This window comes from Pagrus pagrus (assembly GCF_965226575.1).
Source record: "Pagrus pagrus genome assembly, chromosome: 17".
NCBI lineage: Eukaryota > Metazoa > Chordata > Actinopteri > Spariformes > Sparidae > Pagrus > Pagrus pagrus.
This window is the reverse complement of record NC_140201.1, coordinates 9,248,456-9,264,191: the sequence shown is the minus strand read 5'-3', so window position 1 is coordinate 9,264,191 and position 15,736 is coordinate 9,248,456. Positions and strand designations below refer to the sequence as shown.

Genomic DNA, 15,736 nt, shown 5'->3' with positions numbered 1-15,736 from the left:
TCAAAACTGTAGATATTTTGCTTTCGAGGGCTGTTTGAGGATTAGGCTCCTGATCGTCTATCACAGTCACAACCTTCATCTCCCTCCTCTGTACCTCTTTAGTGAAGTATTTGGGCGTCCATGGTTTGTTATCAGCCGCTCTCTGCTTCTCCTCCCCTCTCTGTCGCTCCTCCAGCCGGTGTTTGTGCTCCGTGGCCTCGTCCATGTTTCCTTCCTTCAGCGACTTGGTGACATGTTGCCATAACCGCCTGTAAAACACATTAGATACTCAACACCTGGCACTATTCTACCTTTTCAGAGACTTGCTGAGTGCCGAGCTTGTTTACCTGGACTCTGTCCTCCCCTGTCTCTCCACAGGCCGCAGCTTCTTCCTGGTGATGGGCAGCTTGGCCGTGTCGATCACTTTGGTTTCCCCGCTGCTGTAGGTGAACTCCAGCGTGCCGTTCCACTCGCCCTGCGCTTTGCACACGATGGTGTTGGTCTGGTTGTGTTTGACCTCCGCCGTCACTCTGATCACCAAACACACAGATTGTTGTTGGGAACGTTTATATGTAAGATGTTATTTTACATTTCAGGAACAAGATACTTATCATCTTAAAGTGACTGTGTGAGGATTTTCTTTTTTTTTTTTGTGGTTTGCTTTCAGGTGTAAGAAGATGCTCTCACAGCCGAGATGCATTTTACTCAATGACTGACTATTTTTCAGTCGTAGCGCTTCGTGGTACATTGTTGTTGTTGTTTGCTTTGTTATTAATCATGTTATAAGTGTAACATTGCTCTTAGAAATATAAAAATTGTATTAAATATATTAAAAAATGATGATTTTTACAGTTCATATATAGATGGAACACAAAGAACAAATAAAAGAAACCAACACACATTATTTTAAACTGTATGTAGTATTTTTCTTTGTTCTGTGATATGTGTCCTGATTTTTGTCATGTGTAGCTTCATCTCGACAGTTTCCACATTATTGTGTTGTGAAACATGATTTCTAGGAGAATGAATGTCATTTTAATTGTAGTTTTAACCCCAGTGGAAACTTGCACCATCTGTACATTGATGTCAGCCACATTTTTACATCGAGTGGCTTTTATGTGATTAATATTTTACCTCTCGTCCCATTATGTCCCCACACTGAACTGTAGCCTTGTAATGGCCACCAGTTTCACTGCATTTACACTGTACTGTGCCAAATTTGTGCCGTTTTATGGCGAAATCTGTTGTTTTGCTTTTTTTAGGGCGCAAGTCAGGAAGAGTCCTGCTGCTCTGTCATCACACTCAAGAGGCTGATGGAGTATTTGTGAACATGTGTGTGTTTCAATGTGTTCATCGTTTGTGATGAAATAAAATCATTGAAAATGTTTTCTTGTTTGATCTTTTCTGATAAAGTAGAAGAAGAAATCATGAGACACAGACTTTGCTTTAAATATACAGTATCTATATATATTTTTAATAACACTACTGTGGTATAATTTGATACCATATATAAGCTAAAGTACACAGTATGATAACATCAGGTTTCACACCTTGAAACCAGTATATCGCTGCAACCCTGAACAGGAAGTGACTTTTTTAACAGCATGTGACACATCCCTCATATGTATTGTAATTTTAGATTTTAAGATTTTAATTAAACGGCATTTTAATTTGCAAAAACTGCTGAATTTACAGACTGTATGGATGCAGCTGTTGTTGGAGGAACCTTCAATACAAACATTTGCTGCCAAAGTCAGATAAAAGCGTGCAGGTGGAAGGAGGACGGAGAACAACTCACCTGTGCACCTTCCCTCCGTAGAAAGGCTTGGTGTGGAAGGTGACGGTGGCAGAGTAGCCGCTCTTCACACAGTTGATGGAGACTTTGCCCCCCAGCTCCACCCAGGGCACGGTGAGGATGGAGCGGGCGTAGGCACAGGGCAGCGTGAAGACGTACTCCTCGTCGTGCTCCAGGAGACAGAGGACGCCTGAGGAGGAGATGAACGATGAGAACAAACAAACGCACAGAAAGAGACGATAAAAACAGAAAAAAAAACTCTTAAATCAGCCGAGGCGAGTCGAGCCGGCTGACCTCGCTGCACACTGCTGCTCTTTGTCTGCGTGAATCATCAGATGTTGAACAACAGGTGCAGAAAAACTAAATATCATATATATATATGCACATTCAATTAAATGTGTGGTGCTGTCATTTAATATCCTGTAAAGAATTGAATCGCTGCCCATTAGAGCAGCTTTACATCTTTAAGTGATGTTCAAATGTCCTGTGTGCATAGGCCTTAAAAAACAGTTGCATTATTTAACCTGACTGCAGGCGGCCATGATTGTTTCTATTACATATAATGCACCCACTGTGGCGAGCGTGATACACACCAGCTGATATCTCCTGTAGGCAGCTTGTGTCAGCAGGGAGACCCATAAGAGAGGCTATTATAACTTTAAGCTCATGATCGACTCTCAAGCGTCTGCAGCTCATCACCGTCATCATCCTCTGCGTCATTCAGTCGGTGCATAGAGGATTTATTATGTGGTAAACGACAACACCTCTGCCTCTCACATGTCTGTGAATAGCACCACGATCACATGTTTACACGGGATCGATTGTGCAGCTGTACACAAAAAAGGGGGGAGAAAGGCCCCAGTGTGGTGAGATGGTGACACAGAGGGTTGACATGGTGAGAGATAAACATCAATAATGTCCTGTAGCCATTATGTGACTCTTAATAGAAAAATCTGTGCATTATCCGTCCTTTTATCCAGATTGACGCCAAAAGTGAGTGGGGTCTATTCTGGGCTGAGACGCAGCCTCCATCCAAGTTTCGTGGAAATCCGTTGAGTAGTTTTTGTGCAATGCTGGTGACAAACCAACCAACACACGGAGGAGATGAGTAAAAACATTACATCGTTGGCGGAGGTAATAAATGACTGATCACTCCGTAAACCCCTGGAAAACCAGTGGTGGATAAAGTATTCAGACATTTACTTATATCTGAAAGTAGCCTTCTACCAATAAGTCGTGTATTTATAATCCTACTAGAGCAAAAAGTTCATGTTTTATAAGTAAAATGCATTTTAAGCACCAGAAGTCATAAATATATTTTATGCATGACTTTCACACGTGTTTTTCTCCTGAAAAATGGGAAAAAACGTGGTTACACACTGGGTTTTTTTCTGATTTTTTTTTTCACTTTTCAAACATTTTTTTGGGGGGGGGATTCTCAAGGAAAAAAAACCTTCATTCAACGAAAACATTTTTCACATGTTTTTATAAAAAAAATTTCCTCCTGAAAATAAAATTTCACTTGATTTCAAGCATGAAATTGTGCTTTAACTTCACATTTCTAATAACCTGGTTTCACACATTTTTTTCTAGTGAAAAATACTTTTTTTTTTTTCTTGTCAAGAATTTTCACTCGGCCTGACACTTTTTTCTTTTTTTTAAAAAAATATTCCACTTGAAAAAACTTTTTTTTTAATTCTAGAAAAAATGTTCCTCACTCGTTTTCACGTTTTTTTGTTGTTGTTTTTTCTCCTGAAAATAAAATTTCACTTGTTTTCACACATGAAATTTGTGCTATTGTGCTATATGTTCTTTTTTCTTGAAGAAATCTTTTTCTTGAAGAAATTTTTTTTCCCCTTTAAAATAATGTTTTTTCTTTACATTTTTTTTCTTAAAAAAAAATAAATTCTTTAAATTTTTCTTTAAAAAATTGTTTTCTTCTTGAAAAAATTTTTTGGGACATTTTTTTTGCCTAAAATATTCTTTTTTTCACAGATGTAATTAATAATAAGGAACTTATGAAGATTATCCCGGCAACATTTTTTTCCCCCCCCAAGTCATAAACGCAGGCGATACCTTAGTAAAGTGCACAGTAAGCCTGTGAGAGTCAAAGGTCCATCATTCCAGCTCCAGCTGACCCGAACAACTCAACACAATGTCATACAGTCAGAACAAAATCCGGCTGGTCATGAACCTAAAAACTGTCCGTCTGCATCATCGGCAGCTGAATGTGCTGTTCTTTATCTGGTGCTGACTCACTGCCAATCAGTCCAGTCTGAGCCATTCATAGAAAAATCAGCCAGCAATAAATCCTCGCTGGGGTTCAGGTCACCATGTTCCCTGACGGCAGCATCAGCCTCCGCACGCCACGATGATGAAGTGCAGCGTCATCACCTGCCGACAGGTAGTCAGAGGTACTGAGGAGGCTGATGTCTGACTGAATCAGGTCATGTATCCAGATTCAGTCGATCGGGCTCAAGGACTTCCTGTGTCTCCACTCAAAGTGACTCATCTCACACAGTCTACTGTACATCGTGTTGTGGTGCTGACGGAGAGGACGGGCTTATTGATCGCCACGGGAGAGGTCTCATACTCTTTCACACAGGACGGGTGAAACAAAGATGTGTTCGGGGATTTATTTACACTGTTCCTCCTGATAGCCTTAAAAACAACTCATGTTACAAAAAGTGAGCTACAGTGTCAATTCAGTTGAGTAAAAGAGCGAGTAAGCTCGGCCGATCTGCCCTGTGTAGATCAAATTTGATTACCATATTTATGAAGAAGCATACGAGAGCTTTAAGGTGCACAGAAAGGTTTTATAGTCACTTTAATTGCTTGATGTAAACTCTGATTGACCTGCAGTGTGTTCAAATTGTTGTGTAAATCAAAGAGAAAACAACAGTCCCAGAAGGAGCTGGTTCAAAAGAGAATATCCCTAAATGTTGTAAAATTAGAGATATCACGAGTATCCTGAGTTGACTCAGTGTTTTAGAAAATGAATCATGCCAAGTAGGAAAGCAAAAGATGCAAAGTTCTCCCAGCTCCTCCTAATTTATACACCTTTAAGTATTTTTTATGAATATTGTTATATTTATATTCCATTATTTACTTGCACCAAGGATATTTGACTCATTTTGCATATTTCAATGTATGTGATTATATATTTAAATCTTCTCCTGTTTGATTAATACATTTCTTTGTCATTATCGCTTTCATCACCATTTTTATTATCATTTTATTTTATTCTGTACTCGTAAATGACGTCTTGATCTCAGTGTGACTTCCTGAATAAATAAAAGAAAGCGTTTCTGTTTCATCCACCCTCTCTGGATTATAATGTCAGTACAGCTCATATATGTTATGTCAGCACCTTGTCAACACAAAGACAGTTTGAATTGCAGGAAGCTTTTATTCACTGTAAATTGAAGTCGGTTCAGAAAAACCCATTTTCAGTCAATTATTATTCGTTAATGCAGTTTTGCATTTCTACTCCAAACATAGCACTACAGCTATCTGACAGTTATAGTATGTAATTGAGTTTAAGTAGATTTCAGCATTAATACTTCTGTTGTTTTTCTTCAGTAAAGGTCCTGAGTACTCACTGAGACGACTCTCCGCCCTGCGTATGTTTTATTTATGAACGCACTGTTATTTTTATGCTGCCCTCTTTTGTCAGCTCTGCGTCGATCAAAGAAATCTTAAACACAAAGAGAATTTCAGATGGTTCAGATGTTCGTTTCCTCTGTCGTGCTTCAGCTCACTCACCTTCTCCCACCATGGACACTCCTATCGACATTCCCATGAACTTGCTCTTGGTCCACACGTGAGCGTTGACGCACATGCTCCTCTCCCGGCACTCGCAGTAGAAACCCGACACCGGCGGATGATGAGACACCTGCTCGGCCACGAACCGGACTCTGTAGCAGCCTCCCGGTGAGTCGTCGCCCTGCTGCGTGTTGTTGGGGCCCCTGCTCGGCTCCCTCGAGGACCCCTGGTTCGATCTGACCAACGGTTTGACTTTTTCCCGAGGCACTTCCCAGGAACAGTGGAAGGTCTCCCCCAGCACGGGGTTGTAGGGCTTCTTGGCCACGGCGCCTTTCCTCCCCTCGTGGAAGGCGGTCAGGTAGTACTCGACAAAACGGACTATGCGGTCCTCGGCGGTGGCCCCGGCCGTGATCGACAGGAACATGTCGGGGTGGGCCATGAAGTTGGCGTACATCTCCAGGAGGGATCGCTTTTCCAGAATGAAAGTTGGCAACACCACCTAGGAAAGCCAAAGTGTTAAAACGTGACCCGAAAGCACCACATTTGTGACAATAAACGAGTCCGCAGTGTTTCAGCGTGTTACCCGAGTGAGGTCCATGCCCAGTTTGAGCTGGGAGAGCAGGTGGAGGATGATGCTCCGCTGGTCGTCCAGGACACCCAGGTCCTCCTCTTCGTTATCCTCCGTATCCGTCACCTCATCACTGGGGCTGATGTCTTCAAGCCCGGTGGGGTGCTACACAAACAAAAAAGACATTTTCAGATTTTGGATCTTAATGAAAAGGTTGAATGGAGCATTAGCGGAGCTAGTGCTGCAAAAACAACCCCTAAATGTGAGTCTGCTATTATAATCTAATATCACTCGGGTTAGGGTTGTGAGAATACAGCATAATGTCAATAATTCCCCTGAAAAGACCAAACCAACAATGTAGTCATTTTGACCCAAATCACAATGTTCTCCTAAACCTAACCACGTGATTTTGGTATCTACATCTAACCAAACAGCAACTGGACTTCACAGCAAAGGTCCGGTACGTGTGTCGCTGTTAAGCTGCAACGGTCATGTTGTTTTGGGAACCGGGAAATGTTTTATTTCTCGTGCAGCCGCTCCGGGCGCTTGGAGTTGGAAATCTCTCAGCTTTTCAGCAAAAGGCGTCGCTTTTCCTTTTTCCTGGCACAGCTGATAATATTCACTGTATTTTTTGTCTCCTATGGATCGCGTCATGCACCCAGTAAAAAATAAAAAACAAGCGTTGATCAAACAGCAGCTGTTGTCAAGATGTTGTTGTCAAAGAGACGAGACAGGGCGCTCCTGAGCTCACCACCAGCACTCTGCCTGAAAAACAACAAACACTATGTGGACACGAGCCCAAACATAACTTTGTTTACAAGGAAATTCCACAAGGCGCCTTCAACCTGAAGGAAAATTAGATAATCTTCTTATTTTGTATCTGAAATCAGAGATATTTTTACATCTTCAGCCACTTTGAAAAGATTCATAAGAAACAAATCCACAAAATAAATTTGACTCTTGACTCACGACTCTGACACACAATATGTTCCTGTAACAATCGGTCCCAAACCGCCGACGTAACTGCAAAAAATACCCTACATTTTATTTGAAGTGTGTCTTTGCTCACTGATACTGAACTACACCTGCCACTTGGAAAAGGCAGAGAGGAGGAAGATGAAGCCATCCTCTTCTGTCAATACCAACAATAAGGTCACACAACTCATTCAGGCCTATAAATACACAACCTCGTTTTCAGCCCGTTCACAGTCCATTCAGCCGTGTCATCTCGCCTTTCACGCCACTTTTCAGCGGTTCGTATGGCGGTGGGAGCACTATATTTTCTTTAAGTACCCTCAGTGCATCCAATCCAATACGACGCCTTCATGGCTGTGGGACAATCGGCACTGGTCAAAAAGCAGTCGTGTCCTTTCATTTGTGTTTGAAGCATTCAACTGGAAAGGGATCGAGTCAAGGTTAAAGAAGAGCTGATGCCTTTGATATTTCCTGCAGTAACTTGGGGCAGGACGGAAGAAAAAAAAAAAAACAAGGAAGAGGCTGATGTATAATGCAGAAAGTGCTCTGGAGCCTGTGGGCAACAACAACTCTCTGCACACCCCCTCCGCCATCCTGCTCTTTATCCTCCATTTCTATCTGTAACAACATTCAATGCATGCGTGTCCTTCTTCCAGCTCGCAGACAACTCGTTTCAGTGAAAGCGAGCGAGAACACAGAAGGAATCTGAACTCCTGGCAGCATGATTGCACGCTGCTGCAGAAAGGGGGAGGAACACGCTGAAGAAATAGAGATTTCTAGGACCAGAGTGGCTGCCTGTCACCTGAATATTTCATCGCATGCATGCCATCCACTCACACTTTAATTCCACATCGAGCGCACACACTCTCATTTCTCTGCACCACAAAAAAAAAAAACATTTCACACAAAAGATGAACACACACGCGAGGAGCATGCTTGAACACACGAGTACAGGAGTCCCTGGAGCTGCTCGGTTCTCGGAGCAGAGTGATAAATATAGAAGTGAAAGGGAAGAGAGAGGAGGTACTGTAGGGGGAGGAGGTCTGTTGTGATTCCAGCGGTTCTGACTAATTAAAGAAGCGCGTGACAGCAACAGGAAATTACTGCTGAAGACGTCTGAGCGCTTCAGCGGAAGCCCTCCAGTGGATGTGCTGGGTGGACTGAGTGGTTTGTCATTAGCTCAGACTTTTTAATGCAGCTTTAACTTGTCGAGAGGGAGGAAACAACGTGCGTCGATGACAAATAAGTACAAAGAAGAACAGAGAGTGTTTGGATTTGTGACTTAACAGTGTGAAGAGGAGAAGAGGGATACAAATACTGGTCAGAACAACATGAAATACTTTTATTCTGACATTTTGTTGTGTTAATATCGCTTATAAATGTAAATATTATCATATCACATTATTTTACCATCCACTGTTGCTGGCAAGCTAACACAATGTTCAACATTAAAAGAGAGTTTGTGCTAAGTATGAACAAATGTCTTGAAAGAGAAAAATAGCTACAACCTTAAAAATATTGGCGTTAAAGGGTTAGCTTACAGCTAAATTCGATGCATACAACATTATTTTCACGGTTAATTGTTCAGTCTAAATATCAAAAAGTCGTTTTTTTAAAAATGCTCACAATTGTTTCTTTTGTCCAACCAATCATATGATATATCATCAGTCACCATTCTCCCTGCTGCTTGTTAGCACAGTATGCTAGCACTATGTTTACATTAAAATAAAAGTTACAAGATTATGACGTTTTGGTTTTGAGGTCATTGTAATTATTTTCAAAAAGAACATGACATTAAAATAAAAGTGTAAACGGCTACAACTTTTAAAAATTATTGGCGCTTAAGGGCGCTAAGAGCACTAAGGGCGCTAAGAGCTAAATTAGCTAATCCTTATGTTCGGTTATGCTTACGATTCATTGTTTATCTAAATGTAAAAAACATTTCCCAGAGCCCACAGCGACAATGTTTAATCAATCATATCATATATTTTAGGTTTTATTACCATCCACTGTTCTCTCTGCTGTTGCTAGCACAGGATGCTAGTTAGCATGACTGCTCGTACTATAAAAAGTATGTTCAAAGTAACAGTTCAGGGATCATTGCTTTCATTTTCAAGAAGAAAGTCTTGACATTAAAATAATAATGTAACCAACTAGGTACAACTTTAAAATATATAGCTAATAGCTAATTAAGCTAATCCTTACATTCGGTGCATACAACTAACGACTAACAATTAAACAACAAATAAACTGTACATCAAATCAAATCAAATCAAATCAAATTTTATTTGTATAGCCCAAATTCACAAATCACAGTTTGCCTCAGAGGGCTTTACAATCTGTACAGAGACGACACCCTCTGTCCTTCGACCCTCGATTCGAGTGAGGAAAAACTTGCCCCAAAAAAAAAGGCCCTTTTAACAGGGAAAAAAAATGCGGAAGAAACCTCAGGGAGAGCCACAGAGGAGGGATCCCTCTCCCAGGACGGACAGACGTGCAATAGATGTCGCATGTACAGAGCAGATCAACGAGATCACAATGTATTCAATTATAAGCGATGGTTGACAGGAGTGAAAGTACACAAAGATGTATTACAGCAATAATGATGAAATGCACATGGAAATGTGATTACTAGTGATAACAGTAGTAATGATCAATGGTAAGGATGGTATGTAGCAATGCAGTACGATAATAGTAGTGGAACGTATGTAACAGAGATGTGACTAATATAATAGAATCAAAAGACTAATGGTACTACGAAAAGTTACAAGAATATGAGTATATATTTCACATAATAATAAATGGTTATTACATCAGTGCAGGTGAATTAAAGGGTAACTCCACCAATTTTATACTTTAAAGTGTGTTTAAAGATCTTAGGAAGTACTACAGCATATGTGGGAGAGAAGGTAGTTTAAAGCCCTTTGTGGCTCCAGAGAAAGCTGTTGCATTGTGGGTAATGTAGGCGCCAGGTTGGATCATTTGTTTTTAAACTGTTCGTAATGAGTACAATGCTAGATCAGTGGACTGCTTTTCAAACCTGCCGCCTACATTACCCACAATGCAACTTTATACTTCATAAAACTTTTTTCATGTATGCAGCAGTGCTCACCCAGACCTGTAAACACACTTTAATGTGTACATTTGGTGGAGTTACCCTTTAATACAGAATAGAGATGATAAACAACAGCCAGGGAGATATTTAGAAACCTGGCAACCCAGAAGGATTTCTGTTAGCTGCTTATAAGTGATCTATAAAGAATGACTAAATATCAATTAACCAATATAATTAGTTACACCTATTTATAAATGGTGCCTTTTTAATGAAACCCTCTCATATAGACATCCATGAGGAGGAGGAGGAGAAGAAGAAGAAGAAGAAGAAGAAAAGGTTCGGTGTTCCACCTTTTTCTGTAACTTTTAAAGATGCTGTTCACGTTGAAATGTTTTTCCACAGGAACGAGCAGCTGCTGGCTATTTTCTTCTATAATTCATGAAGTCAACAACGACTCTCGGTGTGTTGGAGGAAAACGATGCTTTCCATTCCAGATAAATGATGTTTACTGCTAAAATGCCCCTCAGGCTGCGAGTTCACTATTCACCCCTGATGCAAAGACAGATAGCACACCATGCACAAACAGCTCGTAAACACTCACGCTGCATTGCTGTGTAGCTACAGGCTTCACCTGCATGAAACTGGATCTCATCTCCAAAAAGGAAGAAAGTGGGGATGACCTCAGGTGAACACGAGCAACATAAAATCCAGCGAAAAAAGTCAGAAAAGTTAAAGCTCCTTCGATCGCCCCCTCACAAGGCTTTAAAATCCAATTAAAACAGCTGTACTCTCAATGGAAAACCTGTCAGAAATATTTTCTTGAAGGGTTGTGAAGCTCTGATGGGAGACGCCGAACGAAAACAAACTCCCTTCTTCCGCAACTGAGTTTGCTGACTGAGTGAGCAGCCTTTCTGAAAGGAGTCCTGGGTCTTGTTAGAGAGTTAAGGTGGTGGTGGTGGTGGAGGTGGTGGAGCTGCCGTGCTGTGCGTGACTTGCAGAGAGAGTCTCTCTCCTCTCTGCCCACCACCGCTCTGGAAAAAGAAAAAAAAAAAAAACAGGGAGGAGGAGGAGGAAGAGGAGGAGGAGGAGGGGGGAGATACAGCTCAGGGAAAGTCCCAGTGACGTTTCCCTCCGCATCCTCCCATCATCCCTGTGGCGTGTTTCCCTGCATCTCTTTCCATTTTTACATCCTCCTCCCTCCTCCCGTCCCCCCTCAGACATGCCTTCATCCCTCCTTCTACACCTCCACCTTTCCCCTGCTTGTATCTGGAACATGTTCAGTATCTGAGCTCCTTCAGGAACTCACGGGCTGAACTCCTCAATCTCATCTCCTCTCTGTCTCCTTCCCCCTCTCCTCTGAATCCGTTCCAGCCCTTCACCATCTTCCCTTTAATTGACTCCAGTCTCATGTTTGATTCATTCTCCGCTCTCTCTTCCTCCGCCCTCGCGCTGTCATCTCCTTCATTGTTTCTTCCATTCAGCCCTCCCTCCCTCCCCCCCCTCGGCTCCTTGCGCAACGCCATCCGCTATTCTGTTTCATCACCATCACCATCACCATCTTTCATCCTTAACTGTCTTCCTCATCCATCCTGTTCTTGTTTGTTACTCTTTTGTCTTTCTCTGTCTCTCACAAGTCATGAGGGGGGAATCGTGGGCATCTGCAGAAAAGGCGAGTCTGCTCCTTCTCCCACTTCAAAGCCTCCTCTTCCTTTTTTGAATGGGTTAAACTTTGAGGGCTCGTCCTCCTTCACTGTCCATCACCCATCATCATCATCATCACCGTCCCTCACACCCCTCTGAGAACCTGGAGGTACAGCGTAGCGGGGAAGAGAATCAACTCTTGAACCTTTTTGCTATGAAATCATTCCCCGACAGAGGTGTCCTCTTTCTCACTCTATCTTTGAAGTGTGAGAGTAAAGTGGATTCCTCCTCCTCCTCCTCCTCCTCCTCCTCCTTTGGGTGCAGTCAACAGAGAAGACGTAGAGCGGTAACCCACAGTATTAGTCATCACAGTATCCGTCCAGCTCACACCAGATTTTAAGTAGTTGCACGTGTTTCCTGCTGTGACCCCTTAACACTTCAGGTTCAGGGTCAAGTCAAGCTGGACGCTTGACTTGACCCTGAACCTGAAGTGTTAAGGGGTCAGTATGCTACACAGAACTGCTCGTCAAAAGGTTGATTAGCTCCAGAAACCACCTCCTCCCCCCCCCAAAAAACAAAAACCGAGTCGAGTAAAGTCGAGTAAAGTTTCATAGCCCACAAAACATTTTCTGCAGCTTCACAGCAAAACGTTGCCGCTCCGCTGTGGAAAATGATGTCCCTCTGGTGCTCATCAGTTTTGGGATCTTGCTCCTTCTGAATCGTAGAAAAACTGCCTCAGATTTTTTTTTATACAATTCTGCAAAAAAAAACATAAAATGGCTCCACACAGTGTGATCCAAGTCCAACGCAGCAAAGAGATCCAAGTCTATTTTTTCTCTTTTTTCTGGCCTTCATGGCTGTTTTGTCAGCTTGAGAGACGACAGGAACTGTGATGAGAGAGACGGGATGACATGCAGCAAAGTGCCACAGGTCGGACTCGAACTCTGGGCCGCTGCAGCGAGGATACAGCCTCTGTAATGGGACGCGCACTCAACCAACTGAGCTACCGAGTCCAAGTTGCAGACGTCATCCAAGTTGATTTGAGGACGTTAATTTAGGCCGTAATCTTCACTGGAGCTACTAAGCTAAAAGCGTTAGCACACACCCTGTCTGAAGGGGATGCACGAGCTCGATAGTACATCAAGGGTGTAACGTCTTTTCAAGTAACATTAATTAGAAATACATAAGTTAAATTAAAGTACTGTAAAAAGTACTAGAGCACAAAAACCCAATCCTAACATGTCAGGACCTGACGGGACTCGACAGGCTGGGACAGGGTCGGACAAAAATGTAGAAATGATGTCAGGGTACAGGTGTGTTCGGTCATGTCAATTGTCACGGTGCTTTCAGGTTCTTTGAGGGAAGATGTGGTGTGAAAATAAATGAATACAGCGTAAAAATAAGTGGTAAGTAACATGGCATCAGTAACTGATCGATTAATCCCGAATGAACACTTGATTTCTAACACGGTCGGCCAACACATCACGAGAACCGGTTCTGACCTTCTTCTGTTGCATGTTAGGGTTTTAAATTTGATCAGCGTCTGATCCGAGAAGTGTTCAGAGGGCGGATATTTAGGCATCGAGCTCCAGCAGACAGAGATTTAAAAGAGCTGATGTTTAATACTCAAAATCACTGCAATTTTAAATCCAGCTTGCTTAGTGAACGAGCTGGAAGTTACTTACTCTTTATAGGTAAATCATTGCAGAGTACCTGCATGATGTGAAACAGGATGTCTTAACAGTGGAGATCCAGCAATACAGCATATATAGCAATGATTGAAATGTACGCAGCTCTAACGACGTCTCTGACTGCCTGAAATGTTGATTTTTTTTCCTTCCCACCACTGAAGTCCGACTGCGACTGAAGGATTTATGTCCTGCCTGTTAGCCTCTGACCTCTCTCTTATCAACGAGCCGTTTTCCCTGTCAGGCCTGCAGCCGACTACAAGTGTTTTGTTTCACATCGTTCTCAGTAAACCCCTCGGGCAGCCACGTCTGTGCATGTAACGCTAACAATCACAACACATTCAGAATCACTAAGAAACACCTCCTGCCCAATTTTGACATTTATTCGCTTCACAGTCACTTCCAGACACTATCTGTGTGCTTTATACTGATCCTTTATTTGAATAAGAATCGCCGCCTGCAGGAGGAAGATTTAATAAAGCGATGGTTTCTGTGTTTATGGAGCCGCGCTTCCTCGGCTAAATGTCAGGTATGTGTTGAATGTCAGCTTCCAGAGAGATACTGAAAAGCTTCTAAGGGCTTCCAGCGTGGCATTTATCTCAAAGCTACAGGATATTTTTACCTTACTTCTGCCAGTTTATATGAAGTGTAGCTGTTTAATTATAACAATGTGAACGCTCTGGGGATGGGGCCTCACTTCACTTTTCAGGTAAGCTAAGCTGAGGGCAAGATTTCGTTACCGCGCTCAGTTAAATCAAACCAGTCGTCAGGATGAAATGTTGGCAGGAAACGTTTCTGCAAACCACCAATACGGTTACATTTGTATGTGTCATAGACCTACATACCGTATTGATATTTCAACAATACATTTAAATTCACATCACATTCTCATTATATCTTAATGATGTGACCGTCATAATCAGAGGTGGAGGGATGATGGTGGAGCTACAGGTCAGAAGGCTGCCCAGGTGTAAGCATGACATCGCTGGATAATTTTATGGAGACATCTGAACATCTCCTGCTGTGTTTGAGGCCACCAAAACTGGATATTTTTGAGGAGAGGTCGGGCAAACTTTAGCCGTGTTTGTGGTGACCAAAACCATGAATGTTTGAAGAGAAGTCGCAAGTGGATTTTTTGTTTGCATAAACATAATCAGAGCATCACCTAAAGAAATGTAAAGTTTCAACATATCTGTGGTTTCATGAAATGTAGATTGCCAACATTTATTCTGGCTGCTGGGTTGGTTAAACAGCAACTCTTCAGTTTTACAATGTAAAGGATGGATGGCTTCATTACCAAATATGAGGTCGAGCAGGGTTCCTGTTTTATTTGGGTCAGTTTTGGGCCTGAAATTCTCATGGAAACGTAAGTATTTGACGACATGGGTTGACTTAACAATCGACTGTCTTTCTCCAGAATCACCAATGTGCAGTATGTCTGCCCAGAGACATCCAGACAAAAACTACACAAGGGTGCCACAATTTTCACTTAAAATGACAAATTCCACTTGAAGGCGATGAGTTTGCAGCTGTGTAATAAGACCTGTAGTAATTTAATGTTAATTGGCAGCTTTAGAGGTATTTAAATGGTAACAGATGTCTGAACAGACTGCACTGCATTTACTGCTTAGTCTCAATTTAGGACATAAATGTCTAAAACTATTTTGTGCACAGGACTACGGCACAGACTCAACACTGGGCGGATGATTAACAGCAGGTTGTAAGGCTATTTTAGCATTTTTGGCTCGGGGGGGTGTGTATTGCAAATCACCTCAGGGTTTTCTGTCTATACTGTAACTGCAAAATCACAACAAATCTCTGAGTTAGAGCAAAATGTTACTGAAGCAGAGGTGTAATCTACCAGACTGAAGCAAAAAAGCAATATAGTGACTGCATGGAAGCTGACAGGAGAGAGCAGTGAAGTGACAAAGTCTTTTCTCAGGTATGAAAAACAGAAGAAAACTGTGATCAGAAGTGTCCCCAGTGCAACGAGCGACGCAGAGCCGCCACAAATAAAGAACAGGCTGAGAAACGCGCCGCCTGACTGGTTATGAATGAGAAAGCAAATCAACACTGAGCCAGAATCAGACCCCCCAAATCTCTCCCACTTCTTCTTCTTCAAAAAAAAAAAAATGAGGCAAGTGGGGCTGAGACGTCGAGTTTCAGTGCCTCATGTATAAATCATAATGAGCCGTTACATCAGAAGAACGGCATCTAATGAGAGGATATAAAATACAGCTGGTGCAGACACAGCGCTTAGATACTCGCTG

The 15,736-nt window shown here is 42.2% G+C and overlaps 1 protein-coding gene across 2 annotated transcripts in view; it reads right to left on the bottom strand.

Annotated features, from left to right (window-relative positions):
* osbpl10a (oxysterol binding protein-like 10a) overlaps nt 1-15,736 on the bottom strand; it is a 66,563-nt gene that overhangs the window by 2,990 nt on the left and 47,837 nt on the right. For both annotated transcript variants that reach the window (XM_084379215.1, XM_084379214.1), the window contains 5 exons: nt 6,123-6,272; nt 5,540-6,038; nt 1,778-1,964; nt 327-509; nt 95-248 (listed from right to left, as the gene is read on the bottom strand). In XM_084379215.1, the coding sequence (XP_084235341.1) occupies nt 95-248; nt 327-509; nt 1,778-1,964; nt 5,540-6,038; nt 6,123-6,272 (1,173 nt within the window). The remainder of the gene's footprint in view (nt 1-94; nt 249-326; nt 510-1,777; nt 1,965-5,539; nt 6,039-6,122; nt 6,273-15,736) is intronic.